General features: G+C 30.3%; 2 protein-coding genes across 2 annotated transcripts; both read right to left on the bottom strand.

The window, feature by feature from the left end:
• Positions 1 to 1,114: 1,114 nt before the first annotated feature.
• LOC113859240 (ethylene-responsive transcription factor ERF109-like) lies at positions 1,115 to 2,907 on the bottom strand. The gene has a single exon (XM_027492052.1). It carries the CDS (start codon positions 2,849 to 2,851, stop codon positions 2,159 to 2,161), a length of 693 nt encoding a protein of 230 aa, XP_027347853.1. The 5' UTR covers positions 2,852 to 2,907; the 3' UTR covers positions 1,115 to 2,158.
• A 12,131-nt stretch (positions 2,908 to 15,038) lies between these two features.
• LOC113858556 (LAG1 longevity assurance homolog 2) lies at positions 15,039 to 20,335 on the bottom strand. Its single transcript, XM_027491247.1, has 6 exons — positions 19,897 to 20,335; positions 18,328 to 18,536; positions 17,513 to 17,668; positions 16,355 to 16,540; positions 16,083 to 16,261; positions 15,039 to 15,496 (listed from the first exon to the last, which is right to left on the bottom strand). Exons 1-6 carry the CDS (start codon positions 20,011 to 20,013, stop codon positions 15,480 to 15,482), a joined length of 864 nt encoding a protein of 287 aa, XP_027347048.1. The 5' UTR covers positions 20,014 to 20,335; the 3' UTR covers positions 15,039 to 15,479.
• Positions 20,336 to 22,576: the final 2,241 nt, after the last annotated feature.

Below are 22,576 nucleotides of genomic sequence, written 5' to 3'. Positions count from 1 at the left end.
GTCTTTGGAAATTCAGCTCAGTGATATTACTTCCATTTCACAGTAAAACTAGTCGGAATTTTTCTACACGAGTCCCAGTGAAATTTAAATTTTTTATAAAATTAAATATTTCATTCCTGCATCAATTAATAGAAATGCATTTGTTGTTTTTGTTCAAAGTTTTTTTTTTTTTTGCTATAAGTTTGAGAGATTCACTTTTTTAAAATGTCTCGGGTAATTTTAGAGTAAACTTATTTAATTTATATACCCTGTAATATTTTGATATAATTAATAAGTAGAGGAGTGTAATGTTAATATAACAATTCATGTAATTTCCAATTTTTCAGAAAAGTGCTTAAATTTTTAGAAATTAGACGCAAAGTTGAATAAATATTCATAATATCATAAGTATATATATATATAGTCCCCTTCGTCATCCAAATAATTTCACATTTGTTAATAAAAATTAATAAACCAAATGTGCAAATTAATAATTCAATGAAGAGAAAGCAAAAAGGCTTAAACTTGAAATGTTCTCCTTTTATAATATTGAAATAGTTTTGTACTAAGGCATTTGTGTCACTATTGAAATCACCTGAATATTTTCCCACACAAACTCATGCATGAATATGGGAGCAAAAAATATATAATTTGTCTTTTACTGGAAATTTTAATTACGTAGATTTATATTATAAAAATTAAAATTGTTATAAGAATTAAATCTAAGAATACATTATTTAAACCTTACAAATATTTTTTTCAGCAAGCTTATAAATTTCTTAACGGCGAAGATGAAGGTGCATTCGACGAAATAGACAAATATATATATATATATTCAAAGGTGATGGGGGCATGACGAAAACGATTGTGATGTAATAAAGACAAACATATATAAAATTGTTGCTGCGTCCTTTCCGTGGACGTCAAATTAGCCGTCAAAATTAGCTTCAATTCAACCATATCCCTTCAAATTGAATATGCACAAAATATAGTCTCTTTCATCCAATTTGTGTCCAACCTATTTTCCGCTATAGGATTTTAAACCTATAGTTCGGTATTTGAAACATTAATCACAGCAACGTAAATGCAAAACAGTATATTTAGAACTTTAATTAAGAATTAAAAATAAAATTTATCTTGGCTTGTTTGCATCTTATAAAAAGAGCTTCCTATAGTTACTTACATTTTTATACATAGTAGAATTACGGATTAGTCCAAGAATGAAACTCTATTAAAAATTGTGCGTCGAGTCCACAAATGGGGACCGAACAGATATTTGCGTCACTGAATATGTCATGCCCCTGTGCGCTATAAACGAGTAGTTCAGGAGTGACATTTGACCGCAAACGTAGTTACAAAATAAGAACAATGAAATTGAATATTTATATTGGGAATAAGATAAGACCAAAGAGAAAGAGAAGCTAATAAAAAAGATCAATTAACCCAAGTTGCAGAACCCACCCAGCTAACTAATCTCAATTTTTTTTATTTTAAGTTGGAAGAATCAGACGTCACTAAAGCCTTATTTTAAATTGCTTTATCTCATCATCCATAGTCCAGCACGTGATGAATGGAGCACATTGAAAACGCGAGGAAATGAAAACGTGCTTCAATTACAGCGGTTAATGTTCCCTGTAGACGTGGCATCACCGTGGACACTACGCGGCCCTACCAAGTAACTTTTTTGTTGTGACTTGGTAATAGAATCATTTTCCTTTGCCAGTGCGCACCACACGACTTCTACGTCTTCAGGTGACACATAGTGGGCTCCAACCCCTACCCTCAAATTCTCCTCATCACCCAATTCACTGTGCTCCTCTGTACCCAACATCGGTTAGTAGAATCTCACTTAGACATCAACTGTCAGTTGTGATATTTAACCAACACACCTGACATAATAAAGACAAATTCCTTCTTTATAACCCCATATTAAAATTTCACTAATTCAATATTATCGTATCGTTTCTTCTAACGTAAGTTAGCTAATAATTGATAATAACTCGGCAATTTTTATACAGAACAGCTTCTGGGGTGAAATCAAACACTGAACTCATGAAATGTAATTTGTAGCCTCCTTCCTGAAAAATCCAGGGAAGCTAACGAATGGGCTTAGCTTAATTGTACATTTTAAACACACACTACCAAAACTTATTATTACGTTAAATCGAATTTAGAAGGCTTAGGAACTAAGAGTGTTCCCAGTAGCAGAATCGGAAGAGTCTCCAGCAAAATCCATCATCCTCTTGAGCTGTTGAAAATCGTCTTCGCCAATCCAATCCCAGAATTCGGTATCCTTGTTTCCAAACGCGAGTGCATCCATTTCCATTCCCTGATTCAGATTCTCTTCCTTTATTTCCTCTTCGGCGGCAATGGCAACCCTCTCTGCCTCGCTCTGTTGCAAGCTCAGGGACTCGTCCACCAGCGGAAAGTTGAGCTTAGCCCGCGGGCCGCGGAACTCGATAGCGGCCTTGTCGTAAGCCCGGGCGGCTTCCTCTGCAGTATTGAATGTCCCGAGCCAGACCCGGGCCGCGCGTCTGGGGTCTCGGATTTCGGCAGCCCATTTGCCCCAAGGCCTCTGCCTCACGCCTCTGTACTTCTTTTTGGGTCTCTTCTGCTTCTTCTTCTCTTCGGGGAAAAAGTTGCATCCCAAGCAGCCGGCGATGTTGCACTCGCGACAAGTGTCCATGTTGGGCACAATCCGGTCGAAGCTGGTGCCGGCGGAGGTGTCGGAAGTAAGGGGGAGGCGGAATTCGGAGACGGAAGTGGAGGAGGTGGAGCCGGCGACGACGTTGGTGAGGGCGGCGACGATGACGGAGAGCTCTTGCTCGGTGGAGAGAGAGGCGGGGGAGAAGGAGGAGGAGGAGGAAGACATGGTGTGGGTTGGGGGGTTGAAGGGGTTGGTGTTGGGCGCGTTGAATGTGTCGATTTTGAAAGAGGAAGGTAAGAGGGTTGGGGGGTTTATATACGGTTTGGGAGTGACGTGGCAGGTAAGGTCCAGCTGTGCACACCGTTGAGACACGGATTTGGATTGTGTTTTGAAGGAGTATAATGCATTAATTGATCACGTGTGGTTTTAGAATTTAGAGTGAGTGAGTGAGTCCAGAAGGGAGACAGATAGGATTCTTTTTGTGTGACGTGGATTCATTTTGTGTTTTTGGACGGTCACAGCCTCCGAAGAATGTCACGTCGGATTCTGAAAGCATTTATGGGAACACAAAAGTATCTGATGGACGAAAGCTCTGCGAGACCTCACTCGGGACTCAGCTTCACTTTTGACTTGTTCCTTCCTTCTCTATGACCCAGCTTTCTATATTTTCTCTCTACTATCTACAACTGTCACACTACTCACGTCAGACTTCGTCTATATTCCATCGTTATTAAATACACTGCAACGCAATTCTTTCCTTTTTTTTTTTTTAATTCACATATTTATTATTCATATTCAATATTATTTCCATGTGCAATAAAAATTATCTATTTATTTTTATTAAATATTTAAGTGCCATATCTAATATTTTCCTCACAATTAATTTTATTTAATATTTTTATTATTAAAATATCAAGTAATAAATTTTTAAACTGTATCTGCTAATATGTTAGCGACCTTAATATGCAGATGATTGAAGGTATGGATGAGAAATCTGTCTACCATCACTAAAACATTTTCTCTCACCTTTATTAATTTTTCTTATCTATTTTAATAGCTTTGATTTTAGTATCAAATTGATTTGCAACTAATGCAAAGAAATTTTGAATTAAAATTTTAACTCCAAACTTATTTTTTAAAAGATAAACTCAAGTATACTTTAAATAATCATCAATAACAATAAAAAAGTAGGTACGTCCATAAATAGAAATAGTAAAAATAAGTCTCATATATCAACATGAATCAAATAAAATTTTTTATTAGATTCTTTTTTATTTTATAATGACATATATCACAAACAATATTCTTTTCAAGACTAATAAAAGAAAATTATTTTTATAAGACTTTCAACCAATCATAAGAAGGGTGACTAAATCTATAATTTCACAAATCCTTATTAAGAGAAACAAAATTACAATTGACAAAATTAGTATGAGACATAATGTATATGATAAAATATGTGCAAGATGCTTTAACAAAATACAAATTATTCTTGAGCTCATTTGTGCCAATCATTTGTAAGTATAAGAACTTTGTATCCAACAAAAACAATTAGAGAAAATTAGCTTGTAATTCAAAAAGAAGGTTAGCTTTGATATTGAAATCAAATTGTACTTAAAAAATAGGTAAGTAAAAACATTAGTTAAGTAAAGAAAGGAAGAAAAATGAACCTTCTTGTTAAGCAATGACAAAATTCTCATTGAGGAGAGTAACATTAATAGGTTTAATATGTTTATAGGAAATAAAGAAACTTGAAGATGAGTAAATATGGTCAATAACACCTATATCAAGAATTCATTTTGTGGAGAAAAGTTTACTATCATTAGTGGGAAGTGTACTTTCTTGCTTATCGGAAGACAAATTTACTTAAGTATTTGTGTTATTTCTATAATTATTAAGATTTTAATGGAGAAGAGCAAGCAAAATTTGGTATTGCTTAGCTATGAAACCAAATTTCTATTCTTGGATTTCAGCCTTTGTTGGGTTTTTAAAATTTGTCATATTTGTTGATCGATTGACATATTTAAGCTTTTTGAAGTTGAATCCCAAGGAAAACCTATGCTTTTTGTAACATACAACAACTGTGTTCCTTAATTTTTCACAATGTGAGTAAAGTTTACCACTTTGTTATTGAGCTTTTTAATTATTGAATCCTTTGAAATTGTTATATTTTCTTAGATCTTGAGCAAAATTATTACTAACATTGGCAAGAACTTTTAATTTCTAGATTGTTCTATAGAAAATCGTCTCTCTTGTTGTGCAAGGAGAGAAAAAAAAAACTTGTTAATGGTTGGACGAAGGTCTATCAACATGATTTGAAATCTCATAGTGGAGCATTGCTCGTTCAAGCCCTTTAAGAATCTTACTACTGTAACGCCCCAAATTTTGTAATATTATTTGATTATTAATATATATGTGTGAATTGATGTTCGAATGTGCATTTAATTGTGTGATGAGTAGGATGTGAATATGATGATGATGAGTATTGAATGGTGATGTAAATATGTGTGTAAGTACGTATAGATATGTGTATGTTTATATAATATAATTGAAAGATGAATGTGAACTTGTGGTTGGATTGAAAATATAGGCTAAGTGTGTGTTGCAAGGGTATTCTCGCCGTAGTGAAAAGCTCTGAGCGTAGAGCATGGATCAGTGGCATTTTCGTTGTAGTGAGAAGGTCTTGGAAGAAAGAGGGTGATTCTATTGCGTTCTCGCTATAGCGAAAAGGCAACAAAGAGGGGTGTATTTCTGGGTTGCAGTCTCGTTGTAGCGAAAGGGTCTCACTGTAGCAAGATTCTGTAGAAACCAAAGTGTAGTTTCCTCTGAGATTTTCACTGTAGAGAGAGGAAGTGTCACTGTAGTGAGAGATAGCTAGTTGTAGCGAGAGTGTCGCGACTCAGGAAGTATTTGAGAGGTTTATGATTTGGAAAATTCATTTTTCATTTCTCTCTTCAAACTCTTTCTCTCGACTGAAAACCCTATTTCACCATTTAAATTGCCTTCAAAGTTGTTTGGAAATGAGATTAAAGGTTGGAATCATGTTTGGAGTGTTTGGAGGTGAGTTTTAATGGTTAGGTTTCAGTTTTCGCTCATATTCTCTATTTTCTCAGTTCTCTTTGGTTTCTCATAAAATTCTTCCATGTATTTAGGATGAGATCCATGTAGGAAACGCTTTCGTTGTTGATTTGCATTGTGAATTTTTATTTTGAGGTAAGAGGAGACTCTACCTTATCTTATTTTGTTTTGAATTCGTTTATTTGCTATGGGTTGCAAAGTGGTTGAGGTAGAATGAAGGGATAGGCGTGTTTTGATAAAAGATTCTTGATTGAGTATAATGGAATGAATATTGAGCATAATGTGTGTGATGTAGTAATTTGATCATGATGAAGTTTTGATGAGGATTTGATGTTTAACTGTAATGTGATTGAATGTGGGCATACGTGCCTTGTGTGAAATTAAATATCATGATGTGATTGAGTATGTGGTTGAAATGCTTAGACATGCCATTGATTGATGTTGAATAATGTGAATAGTTGAAAATATGTGTGAATGACATGTTAGGTGTGATTATGATGATGTTTGGAATGTTAAAAAATTGTGAATGGTTCAGCGATACATTAGAGGTGTAAAAGATAGGGCGGTAGAAATACCTTGGAGAAGAAAGGGTGGTGGTGACACCAACAGTAAGCGTGGGTGCACCATAGGCCACATATTTTCCTCCTAACTTGGCCTCTGATTAACACCTTTGCTTGGAGGGCTCAATACTGCACACATTGTATCCCTAGAGTGGGAGCTATTCAGCAATCATTTATGATGTGAACTGAGTAAGTCTCTAATATTGAGGGTATCAGGAATCTGTGATCACAGTACTACAGTAAGCGTGACTAGTATGCAGTAAGCGCACATGGGTGTTGTGTAATAATTGTTTGATGGTGCAATGAATGCACCTGTTTGTGAATTAGAATGGAATGATGGAATTAGTACTTTCCTCCTGACTCGACCTATGACTAACATCTTTGCTTGGAGGGCTCAATACTACACACGTTATATCCGTGGAGTGGGAGCTATCCGGCAACCATCCATGGTGTGGACTAAGTAAGTCCCTAATGTTGAGTGCGTCAGGAATCTGTGATCACAGTGCCACAGTAAGCGTGACTAGCGTGCAGTGAGCGCACATGGGTGTTGTGTGATGATTATTTGATGGTGCAATAAATACACCTGTTTGTAAATGAGAATGGAATGATGGAATTAGTACTTTGAACAAATATTTAATATGATTTAAATTATGTTAGAAAATATGTGAAATAGGCAAGGTGAGACTCTATACTTGTATATGTGCGTGTGAAAGTGTAGAGTATTTATCTTTACATTTATTTTTCAGGTGATCAAGACGATCAGCACTGAGCTCAATAAAGAAATGAATGATACTACTATAAAATTTAGAATATTTATTTTAAAAATATGATATATTCGAATTGGTCCTATAGTAGTCATTTAATATAAACTTGTAATCCATTCTTATTTTAAAATTCTTTAATCGAACTATATAGTGAAAATCTTTTAAATGAAATTTTTTATTATTTCTATTTTTACAAAATTTATTTATTTAAAAATTAAAATTAAAGCGTTACAACTACTATATATATATTTCTTTGAATTTTCAAGTTATCGAAGGCTCTGCAAGTACATTTGACATCATAAGAATAAACAAGGTATCATACTCAAGATCTCAAGTTCATTATTTAGGATTTGCATTTCAGCGTAGTATTTGGTCACAGTGAAATCTCCTTGCTTCAAGCTATAAATTTCTTTTTATATCTCAAATTCTGAAGAGGTTAACGAATGAAAACTTTTCTTTAAGCTTTATTTAGACTTCTGAAGCCTTGTCTCTTTATACGATGGATTGAGCAATTTCAGAATTCACGGAACAAATAAGTCGTCCAAAAACTTTGGTATTGCAACGTTTCAAATAAGGTAAATATAATTTGTGGCTTGTGGTTCTTTAAGGGTTTCATAGATAAAATTTACTTTATTATTGGTCAACAAATTCATTTGCATGGATTTTGACCAAGTGTAATAATCTGCATCTATGAAAAGGGGCGCCAGAAGAACCATAATGATGCCAATAATCATGAACATGTGTTTCATTACTCAACCTTACTCTATTTAATTATTAGAGTAAAAGAAACTCATTTATAACACTACACGATTACTTATTTAAATATCTGAACCCAACTCGTAATGGATATTACCTGCAGTTGCGAATTTTTTCACCATCTGTGAAGGGAGTGGAGAGAGAATTTAAAGAATAACTAAAATAGAATATTTTAAACATGTTAGACTAAAATTAAATTAAATAAACAAAAATATTTACTGTGAACATCACGTTTTTTTTACTATTCACAAGAAGTGAATTCATAAGAAGTGTAGGGGTTGTTGGGCACATTGAATGTTCAGAATTTATAAAACAATTAACTTGAGTTTGTAAGGATTGAACTGTTACAAGGTTGAGTCGAGCTTCTTAAAGAGTAAAGACAACGTTGAACTAGTCTTAGGTTATAATTTGTTGCAATTTTTCCACAAGAATATAATGTAAGAAAATGGGATAAAAAATATCAATTTTTTATGCTGAGCATTAAGTGTGAATGTAGGTTAGATCTAAAAAAAAGAGATTGCGATGTAATAAACGTTTTTCTTTTTGTCTTTCTAATGTAATATATTTTTTTTATGGTTGGATAAAAGAGTTGTAAAAATTTAAGCTCCAATAAAAGAAGGAATAATTATAATATCATAAAACCCAATATATTGAGTATTTTGGGCATTCTATCGGTGAAGCTCTTCCTCGTTTTTCTATATATCTCTTTCTTCGTTATCTAAGGCCACTTGCAGTAGCACCTTTGGCGACGAACACAGACAAAAATTTGGGGCATGGGACCGCTAGTGTCTTGAAAAGTGGAAACTAACACGGTTGGAAATCACCAAACTAATATTTTGGGGTTATATATATTTTTGGTCAATATTTGATGAGGTTATGAAAAGCTATATATAGTATACATACAAATGAATCAGAATCATTCGACGACATGTTTTCTTTTATGGGCCATCCCTTGTCTTTGGGGACAATTTGGATTCATACAACTACCAATTAGGGGTAAAAATAAATAAAACAACAAAATGAACAGAAGCAATGGCCACTCTTGTCTGCGGTAATAATCAATATATGTTTAGCATATGAAAAATATTGATTAATTCAATTTCATGTCCTGTTGTTGAAAATAAAGAAGATTTGATGTTCTGTCAAAAGAAAGTAAAAAAATAACAATAGCAACACCTATTCCCCACCAAATCTTTTGTAATCGGTTTTCTTTCAAAATGTGATTGTAAAATTATTCTTCGAAAAGTGAAATTAAGAATGCATTTGGTAGAAACTTTGAAAAATGATTCTTTAGTAAGGTATTTCCAATGACCGACATTACATATTTTGTTTTATTTTAATTTATATAGAAATGTCAAATTTAATTTTTAAAATTGAGTTCAAGTTACTTCTAATAATAAAATTTTATTAAAATATAATTATTTATTCATTATAATTCTATAACTTTAATTTAATATAATGAATATGTTATTTCTTAATACAAATTTATTTCTTTTAGATGTTTATATTTAATTTTAAAAATTGAGTTATAACAAAACTCTTATTTCTAGGGAAGTGGTCATGTTTTATTTTCACGTGAATATAGGAAATTATTTTACAATTTCATCATTATGTTACATTTTTATTTTGAGTTAAGAAAATATTGATCTATAAAAATAATTATAATAAATTGATAAAGGAAGTTGCCAAATAAATTAATTCTTTTACAAACTGCGACTTTATAAGGTTAGGCAATTTCCCAATTCTACTAATATAATTACATACTTCTTATGGAGTTGAAGTTTTGTTTGTGGATGTAACTTGGGTCTATTAACATGAAGGTTCCCTTGTTTCAGGATCGATCCAACATAAAACGAAGGTTTAAAGTGAATTGTAAGATATTTTCTAAAATAAAATTACAATGAACTAATAATTATTGTACCAAAAACAACTAATAATTATATTTTTGACAAATACTAATCAGTATTTTTAGACTCTAATCAAGTAATTAAAGATAAGAAATTATGAAAAATTAAATTTTTTTTTGCTATTTTAAAAATTAAATTTTAATTCACTTTTATTATAATTTCTGTATTCCTCTGTTATGAATTTTAGTGAAGATTTTTACTAACTTATGTTTAACCGGTACCTTCCAAATACTGATTTATTCATTAATTAAAGATAAGATTTCATATTTTCTTAAAAATATTACTTTTAATTATTATTTAAATTTGTTTATAATAAATAATATTAATCATTAATAATATTTTTAAATTTAATTTAAAATTTTATAAATACCATTTTTTTATTATATACATAATATATAAATAAAAAAGATAAGACCCTATAAAGGAGGCACCCTAAAAACATGCTTTAGAGGCCTTCCTCTTGGACTAGCTATGTTATGTGTGTGTGTATATAGCAAAATCAATCTTCTACACCATGCTCATTTGGAAAAAAAATAAACTAACAATAACCTAATTAATTTAATATTGTTTCCTCAAAATTTCCCAATTTGGAAGGTTGTAGAAAAATATGTACAAGAGTTATGGAGAATTTATATATAAAAAAAACTCATTATTTTTCTCTCTTTTTAGATTGTTAAATTTTTATAAAAAGAATTTCACATTAGTTGAAAATAAAAGAAATGAAAGTAATATAGACAAAGATGCACAAATCTACATGTTTTAGGTAATTTTGAACAAAATTACAACTTCAAGTACAATTTAATATCAAGAAAAGCAATCGTTTTTCATGTAGTGTAAGACCTTAATAACTCATTCGTAAAAGTTTAACATGATATTAAAGCTATTGTGAATTCTTAACTCATTAATAATCTAAGGAAAGACTTGTGGTTCAAGATTTGAGAACTATAAACAACAACAAAAGTAGAAAAAAATTTGAAGAAAGGACTCATTGAAGTAGACTTAGGCAAAATTATTGCAAACTTATAGGCACTTAAAAATCTTTGTGCGAGCCTAGATGAGATGATGGTAAGTCATAACTAAGTTAAACTAACCCAATTAAACTTGAAGGAGAGTGTTGAAAAAAAAATCTTACATTGATCAGAAAAAATAGAAGTAGAGGGAGTATAAGTTAAGTGAAGATCTACACAAGTTTAAGTAGAAAAAATTAACTATGAGAATTTGTTTGATTGTGTTTTAGCTTATTTTAGTTCTCAAAAACCATTTTGCAAATCAAGTTCTCAAAAAGTTTGCATATTTTTTAAAAACTTGTTTTACTGATGAAAAAAATTATAAAACTTGGTTAAATTTGTTTTCGAAACATGGTTTGAAAATTACAAAAACAATTGTTCGATTGAATTTACTTTTTGGTTATAAATTTATTAAATCAAACGGAAGAATTAAAATATATTTTTAATCCTTATGATATTTTTGAGTGCATTATTTTTAAAATTAATTTCTAGTTTTTTTATCAACTGTTAATCCTCAATTTTATCCAAAAAAATTGAATCATGTTAAGTACACTTTCATTTTTCTTTTCAATTTTATTGATTTCAAGCCATGCAAACTCATTGATACTGAATTCATTGTCGGCAAGGTTCACAGACATCATTTCTTAATATTCTGAAAGCGGACATGAATATTTACAACGTTAATAAAACCATAATATTCAACCACAATTACCAAAGGAATGAAAATGGTTCTCCATGGTAAAATCACATACAAGTGCTATTCATTCATGAACATATCACAATTGAACCACCTACTTATGCCATTATGCTAGGACTTCAGGTTTTATTTTTTTAAAATCAATGAACAAACACACTTTTTCTTCATCTTTCTCTTAATTCCATCATCTAAAGATACATTTGGAGATTTTTTTTTTCCCTGAATTTTCCCCATATATCTTTCATAAGTACTATATCTTGCTTGATAGTTGAGACACGCTTGAGCGTTAAATATGGATACCTTTAGAATATGCTTGAATCATGAGTTTAAAATGCAGGGAAAATGAATTGAAACATAATCTAAAATTTTAAAATATTATGATTTTAAATTACACACTTAATCTCGACAAAATTTGAAATTTTTGTAGTAAATCTTGATATTTTTTTAATCTAAATTTGAAGTTAATCTTAATTTATTTTAAAATTTAAATTTAGAATATATCTTAATAAAAAGTGAATATTTTAAATGAAAAAAGAAAGAAAGAAAGAAATTGAAAGCACGTTCCTTCTTCCTCTACCAATCAACATGGACAACGACTAAATTCCATTCCCTCATCAAAGAATTTGCCAACATTTCCTCTTTGGTGATCAAATTGACATCATTCTCTACAAAATCGCTTTGATATATAACAACCGGCAAAAATTGAATATTGTTTGAGAGAAGCATCGATTTGGTTTATAATTTCTATGCTTGATCAGTAGGGTTTATCTAACCCTCAAGGTGGTGTCGTTGAATTGTTGCACTGGCTATCTTGCTTTAAGTCGAGTCAATGGTATTGTTCCTATAATTCCAATCTCAACTATGTAGCATCCACTCTAATATCATGGATTAGCACCGCCAATGACAAGGATATGCTATCTCGATTGAATTCGTCAGAAAATATATTGACAGGAAAATTTTAACATATACTCCCTGGTGAAATTTCTAATTCGGTAATATTAATTTAGAAATTTGTAATAGTATAATTTATGTTATTATGGACAATTTGGCTTCATTGTAATAATATTCTCTTTAACAAAGATATTGTTAAATGTTAGTGAAATATTTAATTATGTGAAGCATCATTCTTGAAAGTGCCTTGCAGTTGGGTCATGGAGAAGATTAATTATGTATATAAATTAGATTAATGATTCATTGACATGCATTGTTAACTTTTTTAGAATTGTAATGGATTAAAATATTCTTTGTATTCTGAACTTATCCTTAATAAATTGTTGATGTTTAACAATATATATATATATATATATATATATATATATATATAATATTTTATTCTAGTCTTAATATTTTTAGTTTCTAATTTTTTAAATTCAACATTTTTAGTTGATGTAATAATTAAAATATCAAATTTTTTATATTATGTGCTAATTTTGTTAGAACATGTGAATACTAAAAGATATTTAAAGAGTTAAATTAAAAAAAGTGAAAATAAAAATAAAAAAATAAAACTTTTATAAAATATAAAATAAAAATATAAAGGTATATTAAAGAAAAAGGTGCCAAAAAGATCTAGATTTTCTCCTAATATATATACCTTTACTAATGTATATTTACGAAGTTACAATGCTTAATTATAATTCTATCTATAACGTTTATACTTTATATAAAAATAAGTGTTAATAAAAATATAGTTTATTCATCACTTTATATTTAAATTTAAAAAAAAATGGATCATCCATTCCAAATTATTGTTAATCAAATTAGATGACTTTTTACCTAAAAATTAATTCAAACTGAACCTGAAGTACTCTAGCTCTCTTTTCTCATGGAGTTTTTTTTCTTTTTTCCCCTCATATTGTAACATGTATAATGAACTTTTATGCTAAATCAATCAAATCCAATCAACTCAACATTAATGTCTTTCATATAATTAATCAAATAAAGTATACTTTTTACTTATTATAATTTCATTAATCAATACTTAATTGTCAATTAAAATTACATATAATAAAATATTTATAAATCATCATTAAGATAAATTTGTTTTTGTTAGAATTATTTTTGAGATTCTATAAGTTTAAAAACTTTTAAATATTTTTTTATATTACTATCAATAGAATAATTGTTTATCAATTAAATTATATAATATTAGTGAAATACCTAAAATCCTTATTTCTTAGTCTTATGTGAGCATTTCATTATGCTTTGCTTCTTAGTGTAACTTTCCATTTTAATACAATTAGGAATTATTTTTGCACATTTTTTTAATCATATTTATTTTATTTTTATTTTTATTTAAAATATATGTTTGATTCATATAATTAACATTAATTTATAAATTAGTCTCTATAAAAAATTTATATTTTAATTACTATACAAATCTTTTGTTACACTTTAATCCCTGTCTGTTTGAACACTTCTAGTTATATCACCTTTTTTTCTTCCTATTTCTTCCTAATGACCTTAAAATGATATATTACAAGAAGAAACACAATATTATAAAATACAAACTAAACTACATGTATGTATGTACGAAGAGAAGAATCTTAAGTGTCAAACTTGAACAATTATATTATTTTATAATTTTTATAAAATGAAAAATTAGCTAATTTAACTATTAAATCATTTTATCCTATTTTTATAATCATGCATATCAAATTTTACATAACTTTAATATTTATTGATATGTTATTCAAAATTTAATATTATTTATATTTTAAAAACATATTACACGTTAAAATAAAATTAATCTAATTAAGGAAAAACTCCAAACTAACAATTAAATTAATTAATCTCACATTGTATAAAATATTATTAAATAATAGAAGTATTTAAATTTAACATTTAGTCTCAACAAATCTTCTCTCTCACACATACATAGGAACTATTTTATAAATAAATCTCAACTATAAAAACTAAATATACATTTTAATCTATAACATTTTTCATTTATTTTTTATATTTTCATAAATATATAAGTTTCGAAATTTGGGTAAAGTATGGAGTCATGCAAACCATCCCCTGGAGATGTCCGAGGGAGAAAGATCACGTGGAATAATGGCACAAATTGATTGTGAACGATCTAATGCCATCTCCACGAGATCATCATCATGCAAGTGTTATGTAACATGGCGAGGTTCTAACTGGATTGAAAACTAGATGAAGAAAACACAACAACGGAGAAACGAAGCAATAGGAGGGCTCTTTCATTACACTGAATCCTTTGTTGCCTTTAGAGTAGTTCGCATATTAAGTATAACTAAATGAAATCTAACATTTAAAAATTAACATCATATATACAATCATCTTTATACCTTTCTATTTAATCTTTTTCATATACATATTTTAAAAATATTTTCTAAAACCAGAAGCGACAAAAAGATTCCACTTTAAACGTACAAAAAAGCCCTTCAATTATAATATTAAAAATATAATTGAAATACAAAACAAAGTTATCCGCACTTTCGTCGCTTAACCAAAATCAAACACATTCAATACAAGAGTCTCTTGCTAGCAAAGCACTTTGAAAAAAACAATTACTTTGTACTGCGAAAGCAACTTATAAGGAAAAAGTATGTTCCGAGCATTTTGGATAAGAAGAGCTTAGCCTAGCATTTTGGAAAAAACAATGGGATTTCCAGTAAAAAAACGCATCATCACAATTTTACATGAAGAATCCAGTACACTGCACCAAACAGTCCACAGCTTATTGCTCAAAAGCGCAACTTCAGATGTAGATGGGCTGTAAGAGTTCTATTTTCCCCCCTAATTCCCCTTCATATCTTTATCAGCCACTTTGCATTAAACCCATGGCTAACCTAAACGGGCTTTTGTTTGGAAAAACAATTATACAGGAATGCCTATCATTTATACAACAAAAATATATGAATTAGAATATGCTCGACGGTTCCCTACTTCCTTTTTACTCGGTAATCAATGAAAATTTTGAAACTAAAGAAAATTCAGACCTCTTCAGTAGGTTGTATTAACCAACTGAACTCCTAGAAATCTATAGACAGGTCAGTATCATCGGAGATACAACCAACCATCGAGAACAAAGAAAACAAAACCCTTCATCAATAATTCAATCATCATCTGAATCTGCAAAACAAATGAAAAAAGAAAACTTTCAGCTAAAAGAAACATATTTATCCAAACTGTAACCAAAGCAAAGATCCTTAGATGCTAGAAATTGAGTGCAAGAACTAGGACACTTGAGACAGTAATTACAGCTACTACCAAGAGGCACTAGAGGATCAAGTATCATGATTTAACTAATCCAATATGTTGATTGAGAGTAAAATGATAAGAATCGCATAAACTGGAAGAGGGATGAAGTATAGGAATATTTAGCAGTTCAAAGCTGTACTGCTAACGATCACACATCATTTATCTAACACAAGCCAGTATCTCTAGGTTAAATTTTCTTCGGAAGTATGAAACACTCAATTCTGGGTAAATAGGCTACTGGCAGCCCTCAAGATACAGGATTAGAGAAAAATTCCACACAAAAGTAATGTTTAGATTGTGTGCTCCAGGCAAGCTCAAACTTTCAGAATTTAGATTTCAGACAACATTTATTTGACTTTATCAGTGGAAGATGTCCTCACAGTGGACCGGTTCCTGAACAAAAGAATAATAGAATACGAATAATATATTCAATCTGTATTAATGAAATTTGCTTTACCTGATCTTATATCCTCACCAACTGTTCCCCTATTTTTCAGCTGCCTACTGATCATCGCACATATGAGCTTCCACCAGTATATGTGGAAGATGAACAGCATTATGAGCAGTGTATTAAAAATATAGTAAAGGAACATGTCATAAGCCTCTGATAGGTTTAAGCACTGCTGGAGATCAATGCTGGAAAGTGGAAACCCAGTGATGATAAGATATGATTAATTTGTGCCTTTCAAAAAAAAAAGTCAAATGCATAATAAAATAGAAAAGACAAACCTTGTTGCTTTAATAACCCAGAAAGGAAAGAAAATTAGCCGCAGCAAGAGCCATGAAATTGCAAAGAATCCAAAACACACACTTGCACCAAACTCTCTTCCAGAATACTTGAAAACTTTGGCAGCTTCCATGAATACATCACTTGCATCATGAAGGGCGAGGATTATGGAGCCAACCCTAAAAAAACTGTAAATGCAGCATGTGTAAGTTATCTCTTTATAATATCTGTCTAGATGTTAATGTCACTTTTGAAAATTGATTATCTAAATCTGAAAAAAGAAGGAAGATTTATCAAGTATTTATCAGTTCTACTACAGTTTCTGAGAATTTACAGAGACTCAGATTCAAGACATAAAGCTACGATGTATTGCATTGGGCACTTTTATTGCATACAGTGGGAAGTTACAGATGTAATACCTGTCACTGGCACAAAAATGCTGCAAAAAGGTTCAGAATAACTTGTATTAATGCTCTAACATAGCTAAAGGCATCTAGAACCCCAGGCTATATCTGAATTAATGGAAAGGAATGAAATGGAGCCTAATGGAATGCATTTCATCCAGTGTGTCTTTTTTTCTTCCCCTCCAATATGGGTGGGGGATATAGGATGAAATCAATCTTTTTCTTTTTCTTTTGCACTCCATGATAAAAAGTTCCAAACAATGGAATGACTTTATTCCATTTGATTCCACTCCATCTTGTTCCATCCCATCCCATCCCACCCCATCCAATTCCATTCCAATCCACAGCAGATATCCAAGCATAGCCTCAATAACAATCTTTTCTTAATACAATCAAAAGTAGGCATGCTTAAATGGATCTCCATCCAGTCATATTAAAATAAGGAATGAAATCCAAGGAATCTACTATGGTTAAAGTTAGAAACATGCGATAAATCCAGAAAAATATTCCCAAACTCAGACTGAAAATTGATTGGCTTCAAGAACACTGCCTACGATTGCAAATATTATTTGAGAGAAAAGATAAAATTAATGTCCTCATTTGAGTGATGCTATCACTAATGAGCATAAAACATGAGGCACCGAATGAGAATTTTCATGTTTACATAAAATAACAACAAATAACTGAGTTCCAAATCTAAGGTTGCGTATAATGGGGATGGTATATTCTTAAAATAAAAAATTAGGCAGATATTACCTTGTTAGATATGAGATCCCAATCAGTAAGACAGTAATTATATGGTGAGTAAACATCACAGAAAAATCTTTCCTTCGAGTCTCCCATGTTAAGATAGCAGCAATGCTATAGATGTAGAACCCACATTCGCACATGTAGTAAAGCACTAGGGAACTCCTGGGATAAGACAAAAAACACAACGCGATATAAATTTTAATATGCCAAATTCTATTTACATCAAGACTGAAATATGAGTTCAATAATAGTTATAGCTTCCTCCAAAGCACAATTACAAGTTATCCCCATTTGAGTTTGACTTGATTGTCTAAGTCTCTAAAGAACCAAATGGCAACCAACAACATTGTATCAGAAGAAGCAAGGAGCTAAATTAATCATAGCCTATATAAATCCATAAAATAGTAATATGCATAGTCCATTAATAAAGGGAGGAATATATCTGTATATTGCTTTGGAAATTCTTGAAATTTGTTTTGTCATATACCTAGTTGTCTATCAAAAACCAGAAACCAAACTTAGATTTTAAGTTTTTAAACTGAAAAAGACCAAGGACCAATTTTTTGTTTCTTAAACCTCTTACACTCAAATTTATCTCTTCCATAACAGGTACTGCATGAGAACCCAGGTTTGTGAATCATTAATTCAGTTTATCTCTTAACAGTATGAGAAAGTTTAAAATGTAAAAGCAATCAATGATGAATGAAGAGGTTTTCCAAAGAAACACAACAGATCAGGTCAACAAGACACATGCAAGTCATTCATTATCAGGGAAAAACATATGCATTGATATTGTTCATCATCCTACATAAAATACTCACTTCAACTCATGATTTGGCCAGTCCTTGAAGTATAATTTTGTATTACTGAACCAGGGTTCATGGTAGGTAATTTTAAGAATGCATGCTTCAACTGCAGCATAGTATGTAAACTTCCACAACGATTCTGAGCATTTTCCAATCTTTACTTGCATTTCCTTAGTAATCCGTGGAGGAGCTCTACCCCCTGTTAACAGCCTAATGGCCAACCTCTGTAGACATCAAAAATATTTAAGAAAATGAAGAGAGGAATCTGTTTAAAAAAAGATCATTAATATTATTTATTCTAATTAAATGAAGAGTAATGCTATAAGCCTATAAGTATTAAATGAAAAAGTAAATGCATTCAATATCGTTAGAACATAAAAGCATTAATTTTTTTCTTCAATTAGGACGTAGGATATTTGGTGGAAATATGTTGTTGGAGGATTTAGAATTTTCTTTAACAAATTCAGCATAAAATTGGTCATAGTTGCTTCCAAAAGTGCTTTTTCCACAGGTCACTACAAGGATCAATGCACACATCATGAAACAAGAATTTAGAAAATTATCAAACTTTGGCCATTAGAAATCATTTATCATTCTTGCCAATGTGCTTTGCTAGAAAACATTTAACCTATCATCCTGAAAAGCAAATATGAGATTTTTGCAATGCTAAGGTATTTTCTTAACAAGAAAACAGATGAAGGAAACCAAAATAATGTTTGTTAACATGTGTCTCTCCTCACCGAAGTAAAATGTCATGGTTAACACTTGACAGCAGTTTTTCCCACATTTTCAAAAATAGGTATACATGAACAACAACAATCGTGCCTTTTCCGGCACATTTTGACTTTTGAGGACAGGGTTACTCTTCCAAAATCCTTTACCGATAACAGTGTTTTTCTTTTTGGTTCCCCTTGTTCGATCTGTAAGATCAGGAAATAAAGTCTACCAACAACAACCAAAATTGCACGGTTGCTACTAAAGGGAAAAGACAATCAAACCATAAAACAACTACGTAATTATCACTCATGCAAAGACTCAAGACAAAGAAAGAAGGAAAGAAAATGCACAGAAGGCACGCTCATTAATTCATTAATTGACAAAATAGGAAATAATCCACATCCCAACATGAGAAGGATCAATGAATACCAATAGACAGCTCTAAGCTTTTTTAACTCAACATTAATGAGCAGTTCTGCATTAAAATATTTTCCAAAACAAGGGGCATTGATGCATCCATTTTCAATTCAATTGCGGGAATAACTCAAACTGACATGTCAACTTAAAGATACTTTAACCAAAATGAATAATATCCAGGCAACTCACACCGATTAAATGTAACAAAGGAGGGCGGGATAATCAATAACCTTAACAGAGAACTTTTGCTGAATAACTAATAAAACAGTCAGTTTTTGCAGTTTCTTTCAAGGAACCCTAAAAATGAAAATCGCGAAAACAAGCACAATGCAGAACTAAGCAGTTTCAATTCTCCTCTTCTAAATCTCTAACAAAACAGAAACAGGGCTATTAGCAATAATCCAATCAACTAGGGAAGAATAAATTTGCAACGCAGACACAGGATCGTACGCGAAAGACGAATCTGTCAAGGAAGAAGCGGGCCGCGAAACAGGCAAAAGCGAAGTAGATCGCGACGGCGAAATGAGAGGCATCGGGCGTGGCATTTTGGGTCCAGATGAAATCCATAGAAGATAGCGCGAGCTACAGGCTGAGAAGGAAGGATTTGAATCAGTTGGAAGAAGAGGACACAGATGGCAGCATTGAAGAAAGGGAAGAATTTGGATGCAATGGGCTTTGGAGCGAGAGCGATGATGAGATCGGGTTTTACCTAATTTGGAGGATTGTAACTTTTTCTGAGCTGTGGCAGAAGAAATGTGTGCAGAGGAAGAAGCCAAAGGAAAGAAGGAGGGAAAGTGTGAGCGAAAGAGGGGTTCGGTTGCAATGGAAACACAAATCCTCGGGGTTTGTTTGTTTCTTTCTTTGTTTTTTTCTTTCCTTCTTTGAATCGTCTTCGCCTCTTTTATTAATAGCTCTCTTCTTCGTCAGATCTTTGAATTCAATCTATGAATTTTCATTTTTGGGCGGCCCATCCGTGGGACCTATCATCTACCCACACGTGCCATCCTAATGCTCCTCCTGCTTTTATTTTTCCACATTTATCTTTTTCAATTTAAATAATTCTTAATGTAATAACTTCGATAAAAAAATAATTCTCAAATTTTAAATTAATAAATTTATTAAATTAATTATATTTTTGGTTCATTTAGTTTGTATTGTGTTTGATTGTAGTCTTTTAAGTTTGTTTTTAAGTTAATTAACTTTATCTAATTTAAAATTAAGTGAATTTGGTGACTTTATCAATTTTGTTTGCTTTAAATCATCAAATTATTAATTTTATAATTATTTTAGAATTTTTTATGGATTCAGGATATTAAATTATTTTAAAATTTTAGAATCAATAAATTTAGTAAAAATTGATTAAATTTGAAATATTTTATATAATATGAAATTAAGATTCAAAGAGAAGAAATTTTAAATTCTTATTTTAAAATTTTTTGAGTAGTTTGATATTTTTAAATAATATTATTTAATTTGTAAAAATTTTGAATAAAAAATATAAATTATAAATTTTAGATAAAAAAATTGACAAGGGAACAAGTTTGCTTAATTTTAAATTAACAAAACTTAATTGGCTAGAAAAAATTAAAAATCAAAATCAAACATAATTTAAAATAAAAGAAATAAAATATAATTAAGTCTTTCTTTTTTCTTGGAATATGAATCTTGTTTTTGTTGTTTATTTCTTTCAACATTAACATATGTTAATGCATATTTTGATTTTCTAAATTATTCTAAAAAAATTAAAATAAAAGTCACATAATTTAAATGAAAGAAATATAAATCTAATTAAGTCTTTCTTTTTCTTTTGTATTTAATTACCACAACATATAGTTCAAGTATACAAGACAGTTGAGTACATGTATGTCAATTTTGTCTACTCAAAATTTGTAAGTGAGAATGTTTATAATTTTCTTAGGTCAAAAATTATAAAATAATAAAATTATCTTGAAAGTTTGTGATCATAGATAAGAGGTGTTGAATTACATTGAAGCTATGTAATTTTAAATTATTTTTTTATTTAAGTGCTTTTAAAGATAGAGTGACATAGAGTTTTTATTTTTTCGCATAAATAATGATGCTAAAGTTGATAGTTTATTCTAGCAGTTATATTAAAGAAAGGTTCTAACTAAAGATAAATAAAATAAAAGAGAACAATTAAAAAAAAAGTCATTTCCTTTACAAGTTAAAGAAAAACTTTATTAGTTAATGAATTATATAGCAAGAGATAATTGTACCATAATAAAAAAGGCTAATACAAAAGTTGTTGTCAAATCAATGAAATATGAGACTTAGATGAAGGGATAATTTGTTAGGTTAAAGAAAATTTTAATCCAAATTTCATTGAAAAAAAACGTGAAAAAAGAATATAAAAAAATATTATAAAATACAAAAATTTATTATATATTTACTCGCTACAGCAATTGGTAGTTGTGTGTCAAATAAAGATTTATAATTTTATCCATCTAAAAATTATAAAGATGAAGGTTTTTAGTTTTGCTTGTCAAAAAATTGTAGGTGAGATAATTTATATTTTTATCCAATTAAAAAATATAAAATAATAAAATCATGTTAAAAATTTGTATACATAGGTAAGAAATCTTAAACCATTTTAAAGCTTGTATATTTTTTTCACCTTTTGTTTTCTCTTTTTCCATTTGAGTGCTTGTAGGGATAAAGTAAGAGAGGACTTATCTCTTTTCTCCAAATAAGTCTAACTTCAAAAATACTGCTAACCAAAAATATTATAGTGCTTGAAAATTCTTGTCAAAAAAGTAAGAATGACTAATATTTTGAGTTATATTCTAATTAGAAACTTTTAATACTAATAATTTCTTTAAGGTGTTGCTTCCATAAGAATTAGCTATCTCCCTTTAGCAACTTAGGCTAATTCAATGTGTATAATCATTTGTAAGTGGGTAAATGAATATATCTTTCCTAGAATTACTTTTAATGACAATTTGATTATTATACAGTTGAGATATATGTGATTTTTTTATTTTGTATTTATTGTTGTCATAACAATTGCAGTACTTTATCCAACAATGCAAACCTTTTAAGTGATAGGTCTGGGAGACTTCACCCAACTTATGTGTATCAATTCTTAAAATATTTATGATATAGAAGTATT

This window comes from Abrus precatorius, unplaced genomic scaffold (assembly GCF_003935025.1).
Source record: "Abrus precatorius isolate BTA unplaced genomic scaffold, Abrus_2018 Scaffold2, whole genome shotgun sequence".
NCBI classification, from domain to species: Eukaryota; Viridiplantae; Streptophyta; class Magnoliopsida; order Fabales; family Fabaceae; genus Abrus; species Abrus precatorius.
This window is presented reverse-complemented; position numbering and strand designations above follow the sequence as displayed.

Coding starts and splice junctions, on each gene's coding strand:
- LOC113858556 (XM_027491247.1), bottom strand. CDS start 20,013: ATGGATTTCATCTGGACCCAAAATGCCACGCCCGATGCCTCTCATTTC. Junction 18,537..19,896: donor TTGACAGATTCGTCTTTCGC/GTACGATCCTGT, acceptor TGATGTCTACAG/AGGTTGGCCATTAGGCTGTT. Junction 16,262..16,354: donor TGGGTTATTAAAGCAACAAG/GTTTGTCTTTTC, acceptor TCCACTTTCCAG/CATTGATCTCCAGCAGTGCT.
- LOC113859240 (XM_027492052.1), bottom strand. CDS start 2,851: ATGTCTTCCTCCTCCTCCTCCTTCTCCCCCGCCTCTCTCTCCACCGAG.